At 38.8% G+C, this 17,348-nt stretch overlaps 1 protein-coding gene across 1 annotated transcript in view; it reads right to left on the bottom strand.

The window, feature by feature from the left end:
• MEF2A (myocyte enhancer factor 2A) overlaps positions 1–17,348 on the bottom strand; it is an 86,131-nt gene that overhangs the window by 33,318 nt on the left and 35,465 nt on the right. The window contains 1 exon segment of the mRNA XM_078381121.1: positions 570–701. Within this exon segment, the coding sequence (XP_078237247.1) occupies positions 570–701 (132 nt within the window).

The raw sequence follows: 17,348 nt of genomic DNA, 5'->3' as shown, positions 1-17,348 counted from the left end.
TCTAAAAGGACAGGGTCTTTTTTAATTACAACTCTCTCAAGGCACACTGCAAACATTTCTTTTTTCTTTTTCTTTTTTGCAAACTTTTGGATACTCATAGGAACTAGAAGCTTCTTCAATAAATGCAAACTTTCTTAGGAAGTTAGGCATTTATAAGTTAAACTGCTTCTCCCCACAAAATTTGCATAATTAGTTTCTCATAATCATCTAAGATTTCTATCTCAGGTATCTATATCCTGCACAGATACTCTTCTTTTATTATTATTCACAGCCTATTAACTCCGTCGTAACCTCTTCAATGTTAAGGTGGTATCATAAAACATTCTCATGCATGTAATAAAAGCACAAGCCATACCACAGTACTCACTGCGATTTTATGATTCCGCATCATATTATCAAACTCTTCATTAATTTTTTTATATTTTTCTTCTGTATGCGGCGTGAGCACATACGAGGTGTCAGGGTCCGGGCTGTCGCACCCTCTGTTTTCCTTCTTGTTCAGAGCCTAAATAATGAAGTTAATAAAAAGAATCAACAAATAAAAAGTAGGAGGTAAAAAAAGTACTTACAGGGCCTCGCTTGAAAATAAAATCACTATCTTCATTTAGTTTGCTGAATCTGTCATCCGATAGTGGACTGTGCTCAAAGTAATCGTCAGCATCAGGACTCTCACAACCATTAAGGCCTTTCTTTCTTAAAGTCTGAAATACAATTGGAAAATTCACACACAGACAATACTAAACTTGCCATGTTATTTCTTTTTTTTTTTTTTTAACTGTAAACTTGTATTAAGAGGGCAGGGCTATTTTGTATCCAGAGCCACTGAAACAATCTGTTCCACACACATCGCCACCTCTTAGCACTCTAAACGCACATTCTACTCCCCATCCCTTTAAAAAAAATCATCTTTTTCTATGCAGTCTGAGTGTCTCTGGGAGATCTGAAGACTCATTCATGCGTACACAGTTAGAACAGAAGCTTATCACTCTAAAATAAGGTTTATCTACCATTAGAAATCTTTGCTTTTAATAAAACAGAGGCATGGAAAAGTTTTGTGAGTGTTGCTTCCTTGTGTGAGCGAGGATCACGCATGGAAACAGGAACGGGCACAGTACAGCTCTCTGTAAGCTGCTGAACTGCAACTTCCATCGGCTTTAACCCTCATAGCCAATGGTGAAATATGCTGGGAGTTGCAGTCCCATAACCTGTGAAGGGTCATGCTTTGCTCACAAGGGTGATGGCAAAGGCATGGCATGATCTACCACACAAGGCATAGTAAGGATCACACAAGGGATCTTTTATGGTTTTATTGTTTTAAGACATACCAAGGATCAAATTAAGCATCACAAGAGACTCTTGCAGAGTGTGGGCAGCATACAAGTTGGGTGGGTGGGCGGGCAGATGGATGGATGGATGGATGGATGGATGGATGGATGGATAAATAAATAAATAAATAAATAAATAAATGAACAAACAAACAAACAAATAAATAAATAAGAGACTACACATCTACCCCGCTACTTTAAAAAACAAAACCATCCTGGGATCTGGACAGAAGGGGTGGCAGGGAGGTTGCTTAACCCTTTTCTTTCTGGAAGTGTTTCAGTTCAAAAGCCACCATCTGCAAACTGTTAGAACAAAGACATTCAGCAAAAGCACACACATAAGCTGGTGGAAGAGCAGATTGGTGATTCTGAATGAAACATTCCCTTTAATAAAAAGATTCTAGCTGCCTACCAATACAGTGGGGAAGAGAAGAACAAAATCCTTTATGACATATAGGTTATATCTGAGAATGCACTCATTACTGATTTTGCACACAAATTGTGCCGGCATTCCTCATAAGACCAGCCAGTCTGAAAACTATTCCTTTGGTTATGAAGTTTAAAAATTGCTCTCCCAAGTAGTGATTAAAAACTGGATTACTAGGTGAACAATGGTTAGTACACAGGTTTTTACACTTCAAAGATAGAACAGTACGTTCTCCACCCAGATCACCTTTTCTTACCTCTCTCTGAGTTTGGAAAGCTTAGTTACAAATCAGAAATGCATTTTTAAAGGAACAAATAAGTACTCGGAGTCTCCATACAAGACCAGTTTGTCTCTATTTCATCCACCTGTAAAATTAAGACCAACTACTATTTGCTGTAGGACACTTTAGTTGGCGTTATTAATACCCATTAATATCAAAGGAGGAGCAAGACTCTCAAGGGTCAAGCAAACCAATATTTGTATCACTCTTATAAGGTCTCCAATTTCTTAGCATTTACAGGTATTTCAACAGCTTATTTCAGCATCCCAGAAGTTGAAATAAATACATACTATTGGCGGTGGGAAATGAACTTAAAGCATGGTTATATATATATTTATCTGCACTAAATTTATTTCTGATAAACAAATTTTAAAAGATGGAACCAGCTCAAACTGTTAGAGAGTTGGATTTCCATGACAACTGGACACATGAAAAGTTGTTGTACATTTAAGCAACAGAAGAGCATCAAATTCTGTAAAGACCACAAGGCACCATTAAGATATAATTCCATCTCGGGTTACTTGGCATGGCGTTGTATGTCCCCACATACAGGGCTTGGAACTCCCACTAAATCAGCATACAGATGGAAAACAGGTGTAGCTTTTGCCAACACCTGTCACAGCACTTATCGCTACTGTCTAACCAATCAGGTGGATACTTATATGGACTTCACCATACATGGTCCTGCTGTCCAAGGCTTTGAAAGCTATTAACCCTCCCAAACCTTCAACAAGGCTAGCCTGCCAGTCTTCTACACTACGATATCAGCAGAGAAAATAACACTACAGTCTGGATTACATTTAACCTTTATAAATTATTGAAGTCTATAAATAGACTCAGAAGGCTTATGCCATTCACACCAGAATACATACATTCCTCCCAACATGACTCGAGACTCTACATTTGCACAAAAAAAGAAGTAACTATTTATATAAAAATTTGCACAAAGAGGTACCAAATAGAAAAAGAGACTAGATGTTTATAAGACAGTCTTGACTACTCAAGACACATTCTGATCTTTCCCTCTCCTGGATGGCATGTGTGTGGGGGAGAGAGGACATACTGTGGCTACTCCCAGACTCTGGAACTCCCTCCCACTGGAGGCCTGCCTGGCCCCATCTTTGCTGTCCTTCCACAAGCAGGCAAAGACCTTTCTCTTTAGGCAAGCCTTCCCTCAGTGACTGGCTGCCTGAGTGGGGTTTTTTTAATGGATTTTTATGTATTACTGCTTTGAATGTTTTTAGTATGACTTTTGTTTACTATTTCTTCAAATGGATTTTTTCCTTTTTAATATCTGTATACTTATTGTTTTCAGCTTTAAATAGTGTATTTTAATGATATAAGCCATCTTGGGTACTTTTAAAGGAGAAAGGCAAGGTAAAAATATTTTAAATAATGAAATAAATAGAACCTAGAAGTAATTTGGAGTGTTTAATACCAGTTTCACACAAAAAAATCTATGCAGAGAAGAACTGGACTGAATTTATTCCACTAATTTAATTTCCAAGCTCTGAACAAAAAGATATCTGACCTCTTTGTAACAGTTATTTTAAGAATGGAATTAAACCTGCTTTGACTCAGAGGGAAGGAAAAGGTCTCACTATCTCCCACTCCAGATTCTGGAAACCATCACTCCAACCAAACTTCTTGTCACTTTTAGCTTGTTTAAAGCTACAGCTCCTAATATCTGATAAATAAGTCAATGTCTGTGTTGGTATCTGGAATTTTGGCTTCCTAATCTAACACAAAGAAATGTCCCTTCGTAGCCCTAACTCTGATAAGAGTGTCATTTACTTAAACATTATCAAGTTCGACAAGAGTAAAACTGTTACTCCTGCATGTCAAGGGAAACAAGTGGAATGCTCTAATCTTTAAGCAAGGCTAGCCACAATCTATGGGAAACAGGCCAGGATAGCTATGTTTTCTCACAAGCAAAAATTCCAGAGGCAGCCAGCTCCTACTTTAAAAAAGAGAGAAGGCTCTGATTCTTGGGAAACTGTCTATGTGAACGCAAAAAATAATCATAATAAAAAGATTCCACAATCCCTTCATGGTTCTGCTTTTCACATCCTCTACATCTACACTGTACTTCAACTGTACTTTGCAATGTTCTATATGCCTTGTGCTAATGCTATTTTACAGCTTTCTTTCTCCTAAACAATCTACAAGGTCAGCGTCTAGGCAAGAGGTATATATCTCTTTTGTTACTAATCTTCCTTCATAAAGCAGATTAACATTTTCCTTCCTCACAACCAGGGATCTACATATTTTGCCAGCCTTAGTGGCCAGTAAAATCAGTTCTGCCTCTACTGAAATTCAGGACAGCCACATTTCTCATGCCAAACATTCCAAAAATAAGGAAAACCGGTTAAAAGAATGATGGCTGTCACAGCACGTCTGAAGCCCAGTGTAATGCTACAATGCTCCTGCCATACTCTTCTTCTTCTTTTGAACTCAGAAGACCAGAAAAGGATTAAGGCATATTCTGAAAGCAACGAAACCTTCTGCTTTAGAGTATCTCCGAAAACCAAAAGAATAATCAGCATGATCTCCCCACCCCCTTTCACACTGTTTCCAAGTGCCTCTGGAGCCTAGCTGATGCTCAAGGGAATGTGCGCCTGTCTACAGAAAAGAAAATATTTTTTGCACGCTGCTCTGGTAGCTCCAAGCACAGCACAGAATCATATAGGCCCCCACTTAGCTATTTTTCTTCAGACTTAGAAGATACACCTGCCACCACTGAGCTGGTAATGTTTATGTAGGCCCCTGTCCATAAACACAACCTTGTACACAACCATACATATTGGCCTCAATTTCACACATCATGGCCTGGCTCTGGGGTCTTTCTGATAAAGACAAGACTTAGGGATCATCTCTATGAGCAATGTCACTGCTGACATCTCAGGGAAGCAAATGTACAGTATTTACCTTATAGAACAGGACCCTTGCGGGGGGGGGGCACTAAAGACTACAGGAAACAACAAGTATGTAGCCCCATGTGAGGCTCTCACTCAACAAATTCAAACATCTTCATTAACTTTGCCATGCTGGATTGCAAAGAACAAAGTACAACTGGAGAATAATAAATACGAAGTCCTAATTCATCAGGGCGGTTGCACATACTCTCTTTTTTTTCCAAGCTTAGCAAGACAGCAGGTTGTCTGCACTTCTTTCACTTCCAGAACCTCCCATAAAGAATATCTAGAACATATCCAAGCTACCAGATTCAGCTAACACCTGAACAGGACTGTAGCACCCTACAGATGCATCCAATCATAATTCCAAGCATTCCCAGCCAATATGATGGCATCTAACTGGAAAGGGTTAAGCTTTTTTCAATAGGTTGTGCTTGCCACAGTGAAGAAAGTCATTTAAGTGGTCATCTGCCTAGCGACATTAGTGAGGTCTAACCATGTGCCAGACGACACATAGAAAGTTCCTAAGAATGTGCTCCTTCCCTTCCTCTTGTGAATCATTTTTCTAGTGTCAGGCATCTTAGACAAAGCAGTGTTTGTTTTTCTTGCTCTACTCCTGCACTTGATGAGTTTTACCATTTCTTGGTCTTTGTTCACTTATGTTAGCACTTCATAATTCATCACCTTCTTAATACCCAAGACTCTCCCAGCAATAAATTTACATTTCAAATGCTTCTATAATTTAAAAAATAGCCTCTGTAAAAGTCCACCATTCCATGACATGCAGTAGAACGGGAATACACAACTCCATACAATGCACATTCTCAAAACTGATTTAATGGCTTTGGTATCTATTATACTCTTTATCTTTAAAAAGCTGCTCTCTGTTGTAAGAAACTGCATGGCTATGCTTCCACTGTTCTTACAACCAACTCCATAGTACAGTACTTGTATTATATAAACCTAAGAACAGCATCAAGGTTTCCACCGCACGGAATACAAGAGACAGCCACACTGACCATGAAACAAAGTTTATAATCCACAGATGATGATGATGATGATCTTAGAAAAAAATGTTAAAGTTGCACATTGTATGACACTGTATACTGTACTATGTCATGCACATTGTGTGGTGCTATGTGTTCTCAGTTATGCTATATGCCATGGAAACGCTGACTAACAGACAACTATTAAAAAGACGGATATATCTGAAATATGGATTTATTACAGTACGTGAAGAATAGTCTGAATGAAAGGGTAGCCAACAAAAAAGCATTAAAGCAAATACATACAGTACTAACCAAAATATTATGAAACACATACAATGCAAACAGCTAGACTACTTCTGTCACACAATGGGAGACTCAGAACAAACTGTTTCAGCAGATCATTCAAGGTAAAACAAACATAAAAAGAAGCAGCAGAGGAAAAAGAATAGCTGAAGAACCCTGGAGACCAGTTCTGATGCAACACATATCCCTGTTTAAAGCTTCAAAGGGACCTGGACTCCTCTTGTTTAATGGCTCAAGTCAAGATATCCAATGCACCATTTCCTGAATTTCTCCGGGATCAGTTCCAACCTGTTACATCTGATGACATTGACAAGACACTTGCACACTGCAAAGCCACCACCTCTCTGGATGGACAAGGAGACCCCTGTTCAGCCCATTCCCAAAAAACCACCAGCTTACCAATGGAAGATATTGACAATGTCACTAACATTCTTTTTATGGGTAAGTTGATTGAGAGGGTAGTGGTGGACCAATTGCAGATGTTCTTAGATGATACCAATAGTCTAGATCCTTTTCAACTAGGTTTCAGGCCATGCTATGGGACTGAATCAATACTGATGATTCTGCAAGATGACCTTTTGCAGGAGTTTGAAACAGGGAGTGTAATACTGTTGGTTCTTCTAGATCTCTCAGCTGCTTTTAATACCATCAAGCCACCTGGAGCGGCTTTCAGTATTAGGGATGAAAGGCCTGGTTCTCCATTGGCTCCAGTCCTTTCCTGATAGCCATATCCCAAAAAGTTCAGCTGGGAGAGGCCGGATCAATCCCTTGGACTCTATGTCATGGGGGTCCCTCAGGCATGATCTTTTCCCTTATATTCTTTAACATCTATGTAAAACTACTGGGAGAGGTTATCTGGAGATTTGGGGTGTGGTATCATCAGTACTGTATGCTGATGACACACCACTCTCTCTCTCTCTCATTTATTACTTTCTGCACTGGATGCCTTTCAGCTCCTTGAGCACTGCTTGAGCTTGATAATGGATATTTCTCTGTGGCAGAATTTGTTGAGAGTTCTGTGATCCAAACTAAGTTACTGACCTGTGCAGTTGTCATCTCCCATAGAATATGTACTCAAATCTCAGGGCAGAATCTGTTGCATGACAACTTTTTGTAAAACAGCCAGCTATAAACCCAAGGCAAAGCTGAGGGAGCATGGGCCATCTGCAAATCATAAAGCCCGGAATGATAACCTAACCAGCTGACTGAAAACCTTGGATTTATTGCTAGATGTTAAATGGTAAAATCCAACTTGGGCTTTTGGAATGATTTCTTGCCTTCTGCTAACAGAACAGTAAGCTGGATTTGAGGGGAAGATCTAATGTCACTTGACATGGCAAGTGCCAACACTGCACAAATTTGAGCACCTTACAATGTTGAAGGTTTTAAGTAGAATCTTAACTTACAGAAGGTCTGAGGATATACTATGACATGCTTGGGAATTTTGTCTTTATGCCTTTAAAGTCCAACCAGGAAAATTAAACCATACACCATTTCATTATCTGGGGTAGTCCAGGGAATGCCAGTCATTACCTTTAATTGGCTATATTGTTTTGTACAGTCCAAATGCTTACATTCTACCAAGTCCAATGTGTGTTTAATCTTCAACCTAGCTGTTTCCTTTACAGAAATGCCAATTGCCATGTCTGTTGCTGTGCTCCTTATTATCTGGAGTTCATGCTGATGAATTAAATCTAGCAAAGCTTTCACAGACATCTTTTTCCTTTTAGCTATGTTTTCAAAGAGATAGACACGTTAGTCTGGTTTATCAAGTACAACAAAAACAACTTAAAGATGAAAACAAGAGTATTATGACACTATAAACATTAATAGATTTATTTCTGTATAGGCCTCTGCAGATTTCAAGGGCATTACAATACATCAAAGCTCACTCTGAATAAAAACACTTATTCTTTGGGGTGCCATATACTTTTGTTTTATTTTAACATGCTTGTTTTTTAATAATAATAATTGCATGCTGTAAAGTCAATTCTGACATTTCGCAACTCTTTCCAGGGTTTTCTAGGTAGAGTATATTTAGAAGTGGTAGATCATTCCCTTCTTCTGGCTTGCTCAGGGACTGTGCAGCTTGCCCAAATGGACACAGGCTGGCTCTACCCACAGGAGGTACAGCCAATCTCTGGCTCCACATCCAGATACTGAACTCACTGAGCTAACCAGGCAGCAGTGTTGGTTTTGGCTAAGTATTACACCCTTTCTTTTGCTTCCTCAAAGTCTATATGCCATACAACAGGCAAAATCCATGCAGTTTTGTGGAATCCAAGCCACTCCGATAGGATGAGTCACCAAACCCTTCACTAAGATGTCGTGCAGGGCCTTTTTATATATTTTATACACGTGCATGTGTGCGTGTGTGCACGTGCATACGTGTGTGCTACTTATCTCATCAGGGACCCAAAGCTATCTCTCAACAGATTTATATAACATGTAAAACAAATTTTAAGACTTTAAAAAACCAAGTTTAAAAACAATTCAAAAGCATTTTTTAAAACCTGCAAGTTAAAAACCAGTATCCTTGAGATAACTTACTGCTTAAAGGGCTGTCTGAAAAGGAAGGTCTTTGCCTGATGAGAGAACAAGGGGAGGGGCAACCTGGCTTCCTGGGGTTGTGTATCCCAAAGTCTGGGAGCAGCCACGGAGAGAGCCCTCTTTCATGTTCTCACCACAAGATGGATAAACATTATTTTTTAAAAAAAAATCAAAGTAATTTAAATTGTGATTGAATAAATCACAATCACTTTTTAAAATTTAAATAATCAAAAAATACAGTTATTTTAATTTAAATCCAATCAGTCCTGCTCACCAAACAAGCTTTTTGGACCTTTAAGCCAGGATTCTTCTAGCTGTGCCTGTCAAACAGTTCACAATTCTGCATACTGGATTACATCCAAATATGTTAAGCTGAAAAGGCTACCTTGCCCCCATATTCTTTGTACTTTTTAAAAAGTCTACTTTTGCCACAAACTCACAGAACAACATAAATACCACTGTCCAGGAGGCAACAATGATAGAAGAGAGAGCTGAGGAATCTGTCCACAAAAGTGCTACTATTGCTCCAGTTCCCAGAAGGAAAATTAGGAGTTCCCCATTCCACAGCAGCAAGAAATTGACTGAATTGCTAAGAGCCTAATCCTGCACTCCTTGATGTCAAATGACAGCACTTGAAGGGCCAGAGAAATATTTGCTTCACTTTTCAAATTTCTGTTAGTGGCCATCACACACAGAGGTCCCATTTGTAGGCAGAATAGCAATTATGAGGGGAAAAGGCAAGACATTACATAGCCAGTGTGGCAATTCATTGAACACTGTTGACAACCTGAAGATAAAAATACCTACTCTGTCAAAAAGCTCATTTATTATGAGGTGACACTCACCTCAGGAATGTCTACATTACAGCAAGAGAAGGAAAATGTAGTTACGAATGATTTGCACTTCAATCTCTGTCCATTTACGTTCACTTTCAAATGCAAGTGATTATTCTAAGTTTACACATTCTGGCATTCTTCCAAAGGATGTCTTAACACCTGTACAAAACCTGCTTATTAATTACAAAAATACAAGCACAAAGAAGAGATAATTGATCTGTTACATTATTTTGTAATCCCTAACCTCAAGCAACCAGTTGACTGGATAAACAAAAACAATCTGGTATAATGCCAGCTAGAATAAGCTTGAATTTCATCCAGTCCTTACTGACCAGGATGTACACTTTGGGTTTTTACATACTAAAGATCAGATAACTGGAAAATCAGCTTTGAACTTCAGATATGAATTTTTAGATACAATGAAGTTCTACCTAGAGCTTAGTTTTTTTAAAAAAAACCTCACAAATGCTTGTGCTCCATTACTGTTTACAAGTTTCAAAAAACCCTGCCTTTGTTATAGCATATTCAGTATGTTAAAGCTAAATCATCATGAACGTGGCTAAGATTGTCTTTATTGTGGCACATAACTGAAAAGAGTGACCAGCTACTTTTAAAAAGTATTAAACTATAATTCTATGAGCCTGGTAACTTAGTAATTATGAGAAATGTTTTGCATTATTCCTTGGAGGTATTAACATTCATGGATATACTGAATTACAGCGTAAAATGAAATACTTCTAAATATTGTAGCAATACTATTTTTGCAGCACAAACAACTAAACTTGTGGCGCTTTAAAGATTAACAAGTTTCACTTGGTATAAATACTTGTGGACTGCAGCCCTCAGTTATTTAGTCATCAAAAGTTTATCCCAAACAAAGCCTTTACATAGTTTTTAGAAGTACAAGAAAGCGCTGATGCTTTTATAATAAACAGAGAGGTTTCTGCTATAACAAACAAAACCCATTGCTTCAAAGTGCAATGAGCAGTTGAGTAAAATGGGTACCCATGCCAATCATTTAAACCTACTGTAGAGTAATCAAGAAAACCATGATTTTGTTTACTGATCTACTCAGAAAATGGGTTGAAGCAACATGATACAGTTCTCCTGTTGAAGAAAGAAACCTGACTGTCAATGCTTGCATGAATGGGATATGGAGACAGCATGAGAAACATAATAAGCAAGCTGCTCATAGCAACCTGCAAAAACAGGCAGTTAAGTGTGTGTGTGGGATCAATTAATCAATCAATCAACAAACAGATAGATATCTTCAGGGCCTAAGAAATTATGCCCACTGCTGGAATAAAAAAAGCATCATTCTCTCCATCTTCCTACTGTCATCATGGTGCATGTAGTTTATGTACTACTAATCAAAGAGTGAAAAGGAAGGACAGCATAGTAAGAACAAACGGTTATCGAGCCATCAGTTACAGAACATAGATATTTATGTATTACATTTCAGGTAGTGTCAAGAACCGAAAAGAGTGTCATATATAACTTCCACAAACAATAACTTAAGCTCTGAAATCTCTCCATAGCTGTTGAATGTTGCTGAAACACTATGTTATACTGCCCCATAGTGCAATGCACTCTCTGGGCAGTTTACAGCAGTATTTTTATGTTGGTCATTTTTATCTTGAAAGGTCTCCCATCTTATAAATCAGCCAAAACAATTTACTTACATAACCTGCTTGGCCATAGCATTCTTTATTCTTTTCTAAGCTTCTGCCAGACAACAGTGCGTAAGGATAGGAAACAACAATGGAGCATAGCAACTACATTTCTCAACAGCTGAGTAGATACATGCCCACTTTTTAGATGATTTTCCCCCTCTCAAGTTAAGTCTTACATGAAATCAGGAGAAGATTCAAAGCCACATTTCACATTATTATTTGGATACACAGACAAATCATTTTAAGACATCATAATGTGTGCTATGAAGTACAGCTGGAGAAACTCAAAAATGTCCTTCAAAAGGATGCAGGGAAGCCCAAAGTCCTAATGTTTGCCTCCATCAAGTCAGCACAACACTCAGTTCTGCCCTTGAAAAATATCTCAACATTTCTACCAGAGTCATACAACTGCCTTCTCTTTTCAACAATACAGGGACCTAAAAGAATTTCAAAGAGAGTTTTGGACACAGCCTAAAGGTTCAATGTTAAAAAGACCCAGTGGGTGCGCCCAAATCCGTAGGCACACTTTAAGCAGGTTTTTGGCACAGAGCCACAGAAAACAAAAGATACGGTTCCAATGGCAGAACTAGACCACTTCCAATTATGCAAAACCAGTTTCTTCTGGGGATAAGGGGAATACCCTTGTACCCTCTATTTTACTGGAGGCAAGGAAATTAAAATAGGATTTGTCCCAACATGCAGCCTAAGAAACAAATAACTGATCCTCCTCACCCTAAAGCTGTTACTATTTTTAAACTATTGTGCATCTGGAAGGTCTCAATCTGTCAAGCTGCAGGTAATTCAGAGTGACAACAACTAGCCAAGAAGTGTTAGTAGATGTATCTCTTTTTAAAAAAAATTAATGAGCTACATAATTAAAACCATACTCCCACTATGTGGGTGGAGAGAGGAAAGACGAAGAGTCAACTGACCTCCATGCTAGTTTTTATATAAGACAAACAGACAAGTTACCTAACAGTTATAACAACTGAACACAGAGCACCATGCAAATTATTTCAAGAGATTCCCAAACATCCCTGTGCAGTTAAGGATTAGTAGAAACAAATCCCATCTTTGCATTTGAATTAACTCTGCCACAAACTGCTGCAACTCCCTAAAATATGGTAATATAATGTATATACTGTTTCAATTCTTTCTTACTAATGTTTATTACTGAGAGGAAAATTCCTGTCCTCTTTCCTTTTTTTCTCTTTATTTGATTTATTTTTATTTTCCCATCTTATACAATCATTTAATTAATTAATTGTTATAAATGTTTTAGAACTTGTTATTCTTATGTTGTAAGCCACCTAGAGTGGTCGAAATGACTAGATAGGTGGGGTATAAATAAATAAATAAATAAATAAATAAATAAATAAATAAATAAATAAATAAATAAATAAATAAATAAATAAAAAAAATGGCAGCTGTCTAGTTCATCACTACTAACCTTTGGGCATAGAAGAAAGCAGAAAGATTCTGAGTTTCCTATTTATGCAGAACTTACAAGGAAACATATTCCACTATTAATCAATAAATCAAGATCTTAACCTTCCTGCAAATCACACACAAAAAAGACTGAATACACTGTATTAGGGCAGCATCCTTCAGAATCTTCACAGAAAGGTGGAGTTTTGAACATACTGTATGATGGTTCTCTAGATCACTGGTTCTTAACCTTGGGTTACTCAGGAGTTTTGGACTGCAACTCCCAGAAGCCTTCACCGCCAACTGTGCTGGCTGGGGTTTCTGGGAGTTGCAGTTCAAAAACATCCGAGTAACAAAGGTTAAGAACCACTGCTCTAGATGAATGATAACCTAATGCTAACAGACTAACAGTGTTTTAAAATACGCTCCAAATGAGTACAGGCAGATTTTGCTCAAAGGATGCTAACTTTCCTTCTAACTAGTAAAACATTTAGATCACTAATGGTGGCTACTTTCAACTACCCTGTTTCCCAGAAAATAAGATCTAACCTGAAAATAAGTCCTAGTATGATTTTTCAGGATGCTTGCAATATAAGCATAATTGCTGTAAGCTGCCCAGAGACCTTTGGGTAGAGTGGGCGGCATACAAGTTAAATAAATAAATAAATAAATAAATAAATAAATAAATAAATAAATAAATAAATAAACAAACAAACAAACAAACAAACAAACCCTGCCCCCAAAATAAGCCCCGGTTAAGTAAAACCCCGCCCTCCACCCTTGTGCAGCAACCTGAAGATGACATGACAGTAAAATAAAATATCCTCTGAAAATATGCCCTAATGAATTTTTTGGAGAGAAGAAATTAATATAAGACCCTGTCTTATTTTCAGGGAAACACAGCAGAACATTCAACTGGCTGCCACATCAAAAGAAAAGAAAAAGAAAAACTCCAATTACCTGGAAATACCAAAGCAAGAAATCTCACTCATTTGTTCTTTTCCAACAAAGACAGATGGACTCAATATAACAAAAGAGCATATGGATAAATCTCAAAATGTCCATGACAGGTCTTCCCCAAGAATAAGAATGTAGTCAGGTTTATTCCATACATTTTGTGCAAAATGTGGAGTGTAAGACTAGTCCCTTTCTCATAAGGACACACAGAGAGAGAGAGAGAGAGAGCAAGCACAAAACAACAGTCTAACAGATCAAAATGAGACAAAAAGCCCGGTACAGAATCAATGTCCCATGGGTGCCATCTCAGATGGGCCACATGCAGCCTGTGGGGCACATAACCCACCCAACAATTAAAATAAATAATAAGCATGTGCTGTCAAGTCAATTCTGACTCATGACAATCCTTCCCAGGGGTTTTTAGGTAAAGAGTACTCAAAAGGGGTTTACCATTCTCTTTCTCTGGGGGCAGCTCTGGGACTGTGCAGCTTACCCATGGCCACACAGGCTGCTCCTCCCCAAGGAGGCACAGCAGGGAACTGAACTCCCAACCTCCACAGCCAGATACTTCAACTACTGAGCTCTCTAGCAACAACTGGATTTTAAAAACAATTTTTTTTCCCACTGGTGGAAACAAAATATTTTCGGGAACACCTAACAGCCACACACACAGAGAGAAACTGGGTTATCCCCACCCTTCTTATGAACCACAGTTTCTTTCTCCCACCCCAATGTGGCAATTAGACTTGGGGAAAAAAATCTTATTTACTCTAATGGGAGTCCCCCCCCCCCAATGTACTTGCTCCAGCATGGTGTAAAGAAAGGGTTAACCCTTCTTTTCTACAGACTGTGATACACATATGCACACATGGTATTTAAGCTTTTTTTTTTTTTAGTTTCCCACTAGCTACAACAAGAGGCTTGTCTCAGGCCTAACTGCTGCACAGGAGCAAGGAACGTGAGAGAAAAAGGCAAGATGTATACATGAATAGTGGTTATGCAGCTGGAAGGAAGAGCATGGCGTGACCCCACTCAGTTTCACTTTAACTCTGCCTGTTAATGGAATATGGCCCCCCAGAAGGCCAGCCCACAAGGGACTGCAGTCTTTTGTCTGAAACAGAGTTCTCATGCCTATCTTATATACTGAAGATGTTGCTCTTCCATCATGCATACTCATCACAGTCATCTGCAGCAGTGTCTGACAGGTTAGTTCCATGTGCCAAGACGGAATTTGCTTCCACTGAAGCCATCACAGGAAATGCTAAAACTGTGCAGAGTTTAAACAACTTCACACTAATGTTTAAGAGAGCATGGAAGCCATTAGTGAATTCTCAAAAGATGAGAAATATATGAAATTATTGCAATGTTGTCCTTTCATTTGCACCTCAGCCCAGAGACAAAAGCAAGGTGTAATAAACAAGAACAATAGCACATCTACATGCCAAAGCCGCAGACAATCATCATCCTTGTTTAAGTCGTGTGGCGTGAGCCAATATCCTCGAGATACACCATCCATCTGCTTTGCAGAAACACACCTACGTCCTTGTGCTGCACATTTTGGAAGTGAGAATTAGCTTTGAACAGTATAACCTGTAGCTACACACTCACAAAATGCATTCCTGCATCATTAAGGGACTAACATTAAGACCACAGCTCAACAAAAATGCAGATTTCTTGAAAAGGAAAGGTACATATTAGGACACTAATATGCTAGGTACTTAGCCAACTTTTATTATAAAACTTGTCCTGATGCAGCACAAGAGTTCATTAGCTAAAGTGAACTTCTGCACATTCGAATTCCTTGCTGAAGTGGGAACTGTACACCCAGGCTGGATGTATGTCTGGATAAGAAGCATCAAGGAGCCATCTGCACTGAGAAGTACATATAGATAACGACATATCTTAATGTGCTTCTACTTCCAACCTAAGTGTTTACATGGCATAAAGGAGACATTATAGGCCCTTTAAAGCTTGGCTTCCTGCTGAACCAGAAGAGCACTTTAATTCTGCCCCATGAGCTCTCACCTGCGGAAAAATACAGAATCTTTCTGACACTAGAGTGGGTGGCCTCGTTGACTGAAATGGTCAAACCCCTACTATCCAAGACAACAGATTTCTGTTTCTTCTCTGGACCTTCACTGGGTGGCAAGACTTCATTAAAAACCTCTCTAGACTTACTTCCTGCACTTCTGGGTAGAGATATTGAGGCACTTCAACCCAGGAACCCTTATGTCTATTCTAGTCCAACACTCACAGCGATGGTGAGCTAACCGCCTTCCCATCTCAGAAGCTAGCTGTTCGACAGTGATGATGAACATCCTCTTAACCAGTGAGTGGCCCTCAGCAGAGAAAATCGCAGAGGATTCATTTTTGGGAAAGATAGATAGATAGATGAACCATCAAACCATCTAGTTGGCCTTCCTTTACTCCAAACCACAATTACAGGATCAATATACTCTAATTAGGACAGGTACAGCTGTTGTGAAGATCTGCATCCACAAACAGACATCAAGAAGTCTGAGAAAGCAGGCAATGAATTCTTCAATTCTTTTGTAGAACTGTTTTTATATACACTGCTGTATGTTTGTTTGTAAGCCGCCTAGAGTGGTCTTATCCTCAACAGATGATAGGGATTCTCAATGTACAAGCTGTTTAGCTTAACTGCCAGAAAGAGAATCAAGGAGAGTTGTCTCAGACTTGTTCAAGATCACAGACAGAAGGTTCAAAAGAGGCCCAGGGAAGTTCTTGCTATACTACCCCATAACCTCATCACAGCACACCAAAATGCTACACTCTTGAAGTTCACGGCAAGATACTGGAAGAAACTTGTTTTGTATACACAGGTGTACTGACAGCAAACTGGCCGAAGGGACTATTCTACTCCTTCCTGATACTTCCTGAAATACCCAATCATCTGACATATGAAACACAAGTAGACAGAAATAGTCCTTCTCCCTATCAAGATACCCAAAGTCTGTCAATCTCATAAAGCTCTCAGAATTGGATCTAATCACCCTTCTGATGTAAGAAGACCTAGTGACCAGCAACTTCCCAACATGCTAGGACTGCTTAGGCAGGCTCATAGCCTACCTTATGAATTCCAACAAGATGTATCACTGCACTTGGCGTAATCTCTTGGTCTATGGAACGTAAGGCCTGAGGTTCAGTGCCATCTGAGATTCAGATGGATTTCAACATTTAACTTTATATTTTAAGTTTTAAGACATGAAAAATTTCTTCCTCCCCTGTATATAACTAAGAGAAGCCAATTAGTGTAACACAGGACAAACAAGAATATAACTAAGAGAAGCCAATTAGTGTAACACAGGACAAACAAGAAAGGTAGGTCATGTTTTAGTCAACTGACCAAACGGTGTCACTTTCAATTGATGCAAAAACTGTACTGAATCGAAGAGGATGGAACTAGCTGGAGTGCAATGTAATTTCAGAGCTTGGAAGCTCTGAAATTACGTTACTCTCCAAGAATAAAACAATTTACATTGTTACTCTCCGAGAATAAAACTAAACTATGAACATAAACTATGAACATAATTTCCTGATGCTGGCATAATATAAATACTGCACTCCCAAGCCAACTACACCAGAGCACAGAGTGCTGTCCTCTGAAGATGCCAGCCACAGAGACTGGTGAAACGTTAGGAAGA

The sequence above is a fragment of the Pogona vitticeps genome, chromosome 12 (genome assembly GCF_051106095.1).
Source record: "Pogona vitticeps strain Pit_001003342236 chromosome 12, PviZW2.1, whole genome shotgun sequence".
NCBI lineage: Eukaryota > Metazoa > Chordata > Lepidosauria > Squamata > Agamidae > Pogona > Pogona vitticeps.
The sequence above is the reverse complement of the archived record's forward strand: the minus strand, read 5'-3'. Positions and strand labels throughout refer to the sequence as shown.